This window comes from Zalophus californianus, chromosome X (genome assembly GCF_009762305.2).
Source record: "Zalophus californianus isolate mZalCal1 chromosome X, mZalCal1.pri.v2, whole genome shotgun sequence".
Taxonomy (NCBI): Eukaryota; Metazoa; Chordata; class Mammalia; order Carnivora; family Otariidae; genus Zalophus; species Zalophus californianus.
The window spans coordinates 96,666,367-96,677,003 of NC_045612.1; the positions used below are offsets into that span (position 1 = coordinate 96,666,367).

General features: G+C 46.1%; 1 protein-coding gene across 2 annotated transcripts in view; it reads right to left on the minus strand.

Moving 5' to 3' along the window:
• Positions 1-8,041, minus strand: part of LANCL3 (LanC like 3) — a 100,269-nt gene extending 92,228 nt beyond the window's left edge. For both annotated transcript variants that reach the window (XM_027607462.2, XM_027607461.2), the window contains exon 1: positions 7,294-8,041. In XM_027607462.2, the coding sequence (XP_027463263.1) occupies positions 7,294-7,866 (573 nt within the window). In that variant the 5' untranslated portion in view covers positions 7,867-8,041. The remainder of the gene's footprint in view (positions 1-7,293) is intronic.
• Positions 8,042-10,637: the final 2,596 nt, after the last annotated feature.

Here is a 10,637-nt window from a genome sequence, read left to right on the forward strand (position 1 = left end):
CACTCCTCTCAAATTCTTCCAAAAAATTGAAAAGGAGGGGACACTTCCAACTCATTTTATGAGGACAGCATTACCCTGACACCAAAGCCAGATAAAGGCACTACAGGCCAATACCCCTAATGACTAAAGATGCAAACATGTGCAACAAAATACTAGCAAACCAAATTCAACAACACATTAAAGGATCATACAACATGACCAAATGGGATTCATCCCTGTGATGCAAAAATGGTTCAACATATGCTAATAAATGTGATATAGCACATTAATAGAAGGAAAGACAAAAAAAAATCATAGGATTATCTTGAGACATGCAGAAAAAGCATTTGACAAAATTCAACACCCAATTACGATAAAAACTCTCAACAAATTGGGTATAGAAAGAACATACCTCAACATGATCAAGGCCATATAAGAGAAGATGACAGCTAACATCATACTCAATGATAAAAGGTTGAATGCTTTTCCTCTAAGATCAGGAACAAGACACAGGGGTGCTCACACTTACCATGCCTAGTCAACATAGTACTAGAAAAAATACTAAAAGACATGAAACCACAGAAGACCCTGAATAGTCAAAGCAGTCCTAAGGAAGAACAACACAGTTCGAGGCATCACACTTCCTGATTTTGAACTATATTACAAGGCTAGAGTAATCAAAACAGTATGGTACTGGCATAAAAACAAGACCAATGAAAGAAAAATCAAGAGCCCAGAAATAAATCCACACATATGTGGTCAACTAGTATCTGACATGGGAGCCAAGACTACTCAATGGAGACAAGATAGTTTCTTCAGTAAGTGGTGCTAGAAAAACTGAGTAACCACTTGCAGAAAAGTGAAATTGAACTCCTATCTTACACCACTCACAAAAATTAACTCAAAATGGAGTAAAGACTTAAACATAAGACGTGAAACTGTGAAACATGAAGAAAACAAAGAAAACGCTCCTTTACATTGGTCTTAGCAATGATTTTCTGGATAGGACACCAAAAGCACAAGCAACAAAAGTAGAAATCAGTAAATGGGACTACATCAAACTAAAAAACTTCTGCACAGCAATGGAAACTATGAACAAAATGAAAAGGCAACCTATGGAATAGAAGAAAACATCTGCAAAATATATTTTGAAAAAGCTAATATCCAAAATATATAAACAACTCCATACAATGCAATAGCAAAACAAACAGCTTGATTTAAAAATGGGTAGAGGACCTGTATAGACATTTTTCCAAAGAAGACACACCCATGGCCAACGGGTACATGAAAAGGTGCTCAACATCATTAACCACCAGGGAAATGCAAATCAAAACCACTATAGGATCTTACATCACCCCTGTTAGAAGGCTATCATCAGAAAGACAAGAACTAACAAGTGTTGGTGAGGATGTGGACAAAAGGAAACCCTTGTGCATTGTTGCTGGAAATGTAAATTGATAGTCTGGAGGTTCCTCAAAAAAGTAAAAATAGAACTACCCTACTACAATCCAGCAATTCCACTTCTAGGTATTTATCCAAAGGGAAATGAAAACAGGATCTCAAAGAGATGTATGCATCCCCATGTTCGTGACAACATTATTCATAACAGCCAAGGAAGTGGGAGGTCATAAGACAGACCTTGCCAAGGGGCGTCAGGAGGCAGACATTTTGGTATCCACTCAACAGCTTCTCCTTCTTCCTCTTTCTTGTCAGAACGTGCATTCAATGATCCAGGTTAAAAATGAAGGACACTAGTCTTCCCAGCCTCCCCTGAAACCAGAAGTGGCCAGTGACTAAGTGCTGGACAATAAGGCAGAAGGGAAATTCTTCAAGTATAAAATGTTTTATATGATTTTTTTTTAAAGATGCAAGAAAAACGCCTCAGACCCTTCCTTTCTACTTTAGTTGTATGGGAACATAATGCTTGGAATGACAGTAGCCATCCTGCAACCCTAGAGAGCAGGAGGCTCCTACACAGAACTGCAGAGAAAAAGGTTGGAAAGGGCTTGGGTTCTGATGACTTTCTCGAGTTGCTGGACCAATCTGTAATGGCCTAGCTCTACACCCCTTAGAAAGTGAGGTCATAAATGTTCCCATTATTCAGATCACTTTTTATTGGACATTCTATTATTTGCAGCTAAAAGCATCCCCACTTACACAGCTGCCAACCACCTGCCTTAGGAATGAGCCCAAGACCCAATTAACAATCTAGCAATAGATATATATAATTACAGCAGGAAGATAGATTCCTTGTATTCGGTACGATTTTCTATAGGATGTTCAGAATCACTTTGATTTTCTGTTAGTAGACGCAAAACGGAACAGCATTGATTCCATTAAGCAGCTACTGTGTGCCAAGCACTAATACTAGGCACTTTATCTAAAGTGAGTCACCACAGCAACTTCCAGACCAGCCCCCTTTGGCTGGGGAAATAAAATCACATCTGTATTTCCTCAAATCTCATTTAAACAAGTTAGCATTTCCTTTCATTACAAATGCAGACCACAAACCACCCAAGTACTTGTGACTTTGCCACCTATAAAAATCACAGCTATATTCCTATCACACTGCAGTTGTTGAAGACAGCTCGAAATATCATTGACCCTCATCACTCTTTCAAAGGTACCATAATCCTTAGGCTTGCTGCAAAATCTTATTTAACGTGTTAATAAACACAAATTCTACTCATCACAATTTTTTAAACGTTTTGGTAACTGGCTTCCTTTGTAATCCTAAGTGATTTTATGCCCCTAAAAATGATATTCTAAGAGGTATCGATGGCGTCACCAGATTTACAAAGGAGTCCTTGGCACAAAAGGGGTTTAGGCCCCCTGAAACTAGTGCCCCTTGTGACTGTTCAATCTGCTGTCCATGCAGAAAACCCGGTGATCTTTTTTAAAGGTAAGATGAAGACATAACCATTTAAACCTGAAACAAGCCCCAACTCCTGACTGACCTGGCTCTGCAGGATCTGGTTTGAGCTGGCTCAAGGCTCCTACCTGGCTGGGGGCTCTCCCATCCCTCTAGTCCTAGCTCACTCTGCACCCATTATGCAGGCAGCCTTCCATTTCTTTGAAATCTCCAAGCAGATTCCCACCTCAGGGGGCTTCAAACTTGCTGTCTCCTCTGCCTGGAATGCCGGCTCTTAAAGCAGCAGCTTTCTGCTCAGGCTTCAGTGATGAACCAGGACATCACCTCCACAGAGACGTCTTCCTCGCTACTGTCTGCCAAGCAGCACCCCTCACCTCTCCTATCCTGCCCCGTCCCCAGGTATGTCCTGTTTACTTCCTTCAGAGCACTTGCCACAACATAATTATATTGACTTTTGTTCACTACTAAGTCCTGGCATCTAGCAAGGGGCCTGGCACGTGTAAAAACCTGACATTCATGAAATGAAGGAATTAACGACAGAATTAAGTGAAAAGGAAGCTATCATTCATCCATTTCACAAGTGAGGAAATTGAGGCTCCGACATGTTAAATTATTTGTCCAAGGTCATCCAGCAGCAAAGTTATTATTTTAACCGTGGTCCCTAGGCCTCCCCTTTATCCCTCCACCATTTCTTTCTAAATTCCTTTCCCTGCTACATTTTCACCCATCTGGAAAGCAGAATGGACCCAATATAAGTTTCTATGGTATGATTTCATAGGACTTCAGTGCCCCATTGCTCAAGGATATCTGCTTAACAAACCATCAAAACTACTTCCCTTGAGTATTTTCAGGAGAGCCAAATTGAACAAAACTATATTACCTGGTTAGAGTGACTCTTCCTGTTGCTGTCTCTCTACGTACATTGACACATGTGTTTTCTCATCTCCGATTCTTATCAATGCAAACAATAAAATCAGGTGGAAGGAAGACAAGTCAAAAAAGGGTAGACTAAGGAAGAAAAAAATTTAAACCCCAAATTAAACGCTAGTATGAAGTATATAAGGCACTTTACACCAGCTTATGTGGGCAATTCTGGCCATAGGCTTCCTAGTAGCCAGCCTCAAGCGAGAAACATGTCAGTTATGTGACATATTCTGAAGATTTAAAAAAAAAAATCAATTTCCAGGAAGAGCACAACTATTTCTGTACTCTAAGTACTGAGAGACATTCCCCTTGTGGGTCCTTATAATGAAAGCATGATAGGATAATCAGTATTCTCAACTACAACCTTATAAAAAAATATATCAAGCTTCAGAGAATGGTGTCTTATAGCATACATAGCTTAATAGACATGACTGGTATGCCAAAACCTATGCAGCACGGCATTGCCTTGCTCTTCAAAGTGTGATCCCTGGACCAGCAGCATCACCTGGGAACTTGTGAGAAATGCAGAATCTTAGGCCCAATGCCAGGCCTGCTGAATCAGTCCATATTCTATTGACAAGATCTGCAGGTGATTCCCGTGAAAGTTCAAGTTTAACAAGCACCAGTCTAAAGGTTAAGCTTGATCTGAGGCAAAATTTCCAAGAAAGTGGTATTCATTTATTCAGGCAACACATATTTACTGAGACTTTGGTGGCAGGAAAGAGTTCCTACCAATAGGACATATTCCTACCAGTATGACACCAAAAGCACAACCATAAAGGAAATATTGATAAATGGGTCACCATTCAAAATGAGTGGCAAAGCAAGCCATAAACAATATTTGCAATAATCCCAAAAGAAAAGGTGAGAACCTGAATATGTCCCAGGTACCATCTTAACGATGGGAATATAGCAATAAAATAAAAACTCTACATGTATAGAGCTTACCTTCTAATTGGAAAAGACATAAACAAGCAAAATGGAACAAGTAAAGGGCATCAAGTCGGGGGACAAGGTTGCAGTTTCATAGAGGGTGAACAGGGAAGGCTTCACTGATGAGGTAGCGACCTATACAAGGTCAAAGATATATATAAAAATAGCTAGGGGAAGAGTACTCCAAGCAAAGGGAACAGCTAGTACAAATACCCCGAGAAAATAAATGCTTAAAACAGCAAGAAGGCCAGTGTGGTTGAAGCAGAGTGAGCAAAAGTGTAATAGGTATGCAGGGGGGCCAAATCATGTGGGGCCTTCTCGGCCATTTTAAAGCTCTGAGAAAGATGAGAAGTCACTGGAGGAAAGGTAATAGGGAGCCACTGCAGGATGCTGAGTGGGGAAATGGCATAATGAAGTGCTTTTAAGATTGGTTTCTAAGAGATAAGTGTAATGGCTTGAGAGAATCCAGCTGAGTATATTGCACTAATCCCAGTAAATGGGGATTCATTCATTCATTGATTTATTAGGTGCGAAAGCTGAGCCAAGTAGTGCGGAGAGGATCTAGACTAGGGTGATAACTGAGGGAATTGCCAGAGGAAAGTAAATATAAATGACATTGGAAGGAAAGAAACCCAGGACACAATAACAGATTATTTATAGAGAAATGACAGAAGTTGGCAACTCAATTTAATCAACATTTATGGATCTACTGAAGGCAAAGCCCTATGCTGGCTAGGATGCGGGAGTGGGGATGGCGCAGAAGACTTATTTTCCCCGCATAAGGGCTTCCAGCCAGGCGTGCTTAGCCCCTGCCCTGCACTTTTCAAGCCTGAATTTCTCAGATTACTGCAGCTGAGGCTGGCACTGAGACTAGCTTATTTGCTCAGGTTAAGAGCTGTTTTTTTTGGGGGGGGGGCAGTGGTTTAACCCTCAGAACTTGTTCTGTCTCCTGGGAGTAGGGGCCAAAGCACCTCAAATTGATTAGTATTAAGAGACAGATTTGGTTTGGCAGGAGGGCAGCAGAGACATCTTAATAAATGTCTTTTTGGATCAGCGTTGCCCGCTGGCCCTGGGCCACCAGTTTTGGGGCAACGAGTCCTTGAGGTCTGTTTCCACTTGTATGACCTGATGGGTCTCCCACTCTTTGCCACTCTATTCTGGAGAGAAGGCCCCAAGGCACAAAAAGGGAAAGCAGGGGGGGAAAAAACCCCCGAATTTGAAAATTGCCTACCACCAGACAGCAAGGTCTGAGGAGCAGATGCAAATGTAATGCAAATGATATGTAAATAGCCCTGTGGCCTTCTGAAGGGTTTTACACAACTGGAAGGGCTCTTGGGGAACTGCTAGCAGATAAGTGACTCAGAAGCAGAGTGAACTATTTCAAGACAACTTTGTCACACAGATCTTTGCTGCCGTTCTAACACAGTGCACAGTCTTTAGTGATGTTTTTCTCACTTGGATCAACCTCACCTGCTATAAATAAAAAAATCAAGTCTGCCTCTGTTATCTTAGAAGTTATCTAAGTTAATTACACTTTAAAAATACTGTGTACCTTTAATTTTTCTTCAAACGCCTCTTTCACCCAAATAAAGTCATGTTCAATGTGTCACTTCCTCCCTAGAACAATATTTGGCTCCACTGGGTTATGAATGAAAATGCCTCGCTTTCAGTTCTAGTTACTATGATCCTTTGGAGGATTTTTTTCCCCCCTACTCCACAGGAACTGGCACATTCTAATAGCCACATGCTGTATTCAAAGTGAATCCAGGAAAAAAAAAAAGAAACAACCAAACCCATATGTAGTTGTGAAATCCAATTCACTTCAAGGAGCCACTGGAAAGCTATTCATTAAGAAAACCTGCCCTATTAAGCACGCTGTCGTCTAGACAATCCTATCTACGCGTTTTAGAATGAAAACTGCACATTCGATTCCAATGGGGTAAACTTCTGTCTACATTTATGCATTTAAAAGAGGACACCCCCATCAGATAGGCATTTTAAAAGAGCCCTGAAATGAACTTAAGAGTAAGCAACCACAGTCAGCACATCAGACCCGCAGCTGGGCAGTAATTCTGGGTTACAGACCGAGGCGCGCGCGCGCGCGCGGGGTGGGGGTGGGGCGGTCGCCAAAGCCATTTACCTCCACGTTAGCGATTCGAACAATGATAGCCTAACCAGCCCCCCCAAACTTCCAATACTCTTAACATTCGAGGGTGCTTCAGCTTTTTGACAAGAGGGTCAAAGGAAGGGAGATCCCTTTCATTTTCAAGGTTTTTGTTTTTTTCTCCCTCACTTGAAAGGGCCTCCAGGAAGCTGTTGGGGCAGAGGCGCATCTGGGGAGATGCCACGTTCGGTGTAAAACAAAGCGCAAAGACGGGGAATCCCAACAAATGAGAGACTGAAAAAGAGAGGAGGGAAGACGGACAAAAACAGGAGGTGAACCTCTGGAGACTGAGGAAACGACAGCGCCAGACAGAGTAACAAAGAGAAAGAGAAGAGCCGGGGGCGCTGCTCCCGCAGCCGGGAGTCCGGGGAAGGGCCGGGCAGGCGGCGAGCGCCCCCCCGCGGCCGGGGCTGCCTCTTACCTCCTGGGCGAGTTTCTGCTTGAGCACCAGCGCGGCGCACAGGTAGCCCGCGCGGCCCACGAACAGCTCGTCCGAGCCGCACTCCAGGAAGGAGACCGGCGCGCAGACGGCGCACAGAGCCCGGAACTTGCCGAGCGGCTGCACGTAGTCGGACCGGCCCAGGGCGTGGTACACGAGCGTGGCCACGGCGTACACGCCCGCTCCCCCGAGCAAGAAGGCAGCGCGGGTGTCGGCGTCCGGCTCGCCCCACTCCTCGGCGCGGGCGCACGCGTCAATGAGGCGCTTGGCCGAGCGCAGGTAGCGCTCCCGGGCCCCGGCAAAGAGCGGGCTCTGCGAGACGTGGTAGAGCATGTAGGCCACCCCGGCCACGCCGCCGTACAGCCCGCCTTGGCAGCTGCTGGCCGCGGCCGCCGCCCCCCGGGCCTCAGCACCGCCCCCGAGCGGGGGCAGCTCCTGAAGGATGCGCTCGATGGTGGCGGTGACCAAGGGCGCCACCGCCTCCTCGCACTGGCCCGCCAGCAGACTGCCCTGGTAGTCATCGAAGCGGTTGGCGAAGCAGCGCTTGGTGTCCATGCTGCTGCCCGTGCCCCCCAATGCCGGGCCGGGGTCCGCTGGAGGGCGCGCCCTGCAGCCCCGCGCACCACCTCTCGCTCACGGAGGCGCTCGGCTGGCCGTTGATGCGGCGGGGATGGAGCAGGGAGGCTGAGACGGGAGGTGACTAGAGGAGGCGGGCGCGAGGAAGAAGCACGGAGCGGATTGCCAAGTGGGGCACCGGGCTGCCGCGAAGCTCCCGAGTGGCCCGGGCGGGCGCGGGGGATGTGCGTCGTACTCCCCCCTCCGAGAGGCCGCGCCCTCGCCGAACCCGCCCCCTCCTGCGCCGCCGCAGCTCGGCCGCCTCTCCAAGGGGCCGAGGTGATCTCCGGCAGGACCCACTCGGGGCCCGCGCCACTCCTCCCGCTCCGCCCCCGGCTCCTCCCTTCCCGGCGGAAGGCCGGGGACGTGCGGGACACCGATCCGGAAAGCTGAGCATGGGCACACACACACCTGGCGCTGGAGGTGAAGACCTCGAGTCCCTAGTACACTCAAAGTGTGGTCCTCGAGTCAGCCGATCAGCATCACCTGGGAGCGTGTTAAAAACGCAGCAGCTCAGACTTCGCCCCAAACCTATCGAATCAAAATCAGCATATTTAACAAGATCCCCAGGTGATTCACGTGCGCATTAAAGGTTGAGAAGCCATTGAGCTGGGGGTGGGAGGTGGGAAACTAGGAAAAAACGGAGCGCCCTCCTGAAACTTGTTTTGTCATCTTGGTCACTTTGGAATTCTCATTCTGAATGTTTCAATCCCAAAGGCTGAGGGCTTTGAGTACATCACGTGTCAAGCATGGAATCGGTGGAAGGCCCCGTAGGGAAATTTTCTTGGCCTTGGTTGTCGTGTTGCCTTTCTTGGAGTACACAGCAGTAAAAATTCAAAGAACCACACCGGGTTAAGGTAAGAGGGTGGGGGGTTCTGTCTTTCTCCTACTCTAGAGACCCCTCCCTCCCATGCATGCATAGTAAGAGCCTAGTAAATATGTTGACGTCATTAACTAGTTAATATAAGGGCAAATGCTGCGTTGAGAATTTTCGGCGTTTTTACCCTTTTCTGCGGGTCCTTAGTTAACCTCTTTCCTCCCTTACCCAGGCTCCTGTTCCCTTCCGCTTTCCTTTTGCAGGCAATCCTATATGTCCTGGACTCTGGAAATAGATGGATAAACAAAGTAGACACGGTCCTAGACCTCTTGGAGCGTGCAGTCCACTGGGGAAGACAAAATGAACAATTACACAAACAAGTTGCCTTTCTTTTGTTCAGCTGTTTTAGTAAAATAATTCTTCCATTCCCAAAGTGTTGACAAGTGAAGGCCAAAGAGCTCACCTCTCCCAGGGGTATTTGCATTTTGATAGGGACTGTGCGAGACACAAAAAAATAAGTGGCTCTTGGAAAAGTTTCTGATACTTGGTGGGGAGAACAAATGCTCCACTTACTTGAAGGGCCAGTTTTGTTTGGAGGCGGTTTTTTCCTCAAAAGTGGTAATTGTCACAATGATTTGGAAGCAGAGATTAAATAGCCTGCCCCTCTGTCCTCGCTCGATGCATTCTGGAAAACGAGCTCTGTTTGCCAGGATTACTGCCAGGACTGACACATCCACATAGTGGATGCTGTGGCCTCCATCCTCCTATAATGCTGCCAAAACAGGTTTATTTTGAATTATAATAATAAAAGAGTTAAGTCCACTTTTAGGCAGGGAGCTTGATGGGTTAAGGGTATCAAAGAAGCAACTGGAATGGTTCCCTTCTTCTTGGGCCTTTTTCCTCATGCCTCAATCGTGGTAAACATTAGGAGTGACTTTTGTCCCTTCCAACAAGGAGACCTAAAATGCAAACTTTCACAGGCAGGAATGAAGCCTTATTCCACTTCATTGCTCCACGCCTCCCCCTTGTCATGAATCTAGAGGCAACTCTGTTAATTTTGACTTCGATTATCCTTTCACAAATCCCAGCACGAGGGTAGCACCAGCAGTAATGACAGGGCCTTGTGCTCACAGACTTCAACAACAACAACAAAAAAGACCAGTAAGCAGGTCTCCAAGAGAAGGTGCTCTGCCCTTTCCCAGTTATGTCACCCCCTCTGTTGCCCCAAAATGCTGCATAGCAAGCAACCACAAAATTTTGTAGCCTGTAACAATAAGTTTATTGCTCATGCATCTGGGATCTTGGCTGGGCTCATTCATGTATCTGGGGGTGGGCTGGCTGTTGCTTGGGGAGATTGGTGCAACTGGGCTCTAGTTCACATGTCTCTCATCACTCCAGCCAACCCTAGCATGCCCGCATGACAGTGGCAGAGGGGTAAGAGCCCAGGTGAAAACGTGCAAGACTTCTTTAGGTCTGGTCTTAAAGCTGACACATTTTTACCTGCCTTAATGTATTGGTAAGTCACATGAAAAATGCAGGGTGTCTTTATGGAACTGCAAAATATATGACAAAGGGGTGTGTATACAGGGTGGGGTGAATTATTGGGGCTCCTAGGGGTTTTGGACAGTGATGCCAACAAGTAGACCAGAGGTCACCAGATGGATGTGAAACAGCATGATTTGGGAGAAGCAAGAAGTTAGCGGTATCCAGAAGCCCTCTTAAACTCATAGGACAAATTAACCCTTTTCCCTATAAATGTCTTTCCTGAAGACCCTACCATTTGGTCTGTTGCACAATCACCTGGCAAAACTTCAGTCCAGAGCATCCTTCACGGTGGAGCTGGCTCTTTAGACCACATGAGGCCTTGCCTCCCATTGCCATTTACTTAATTCAC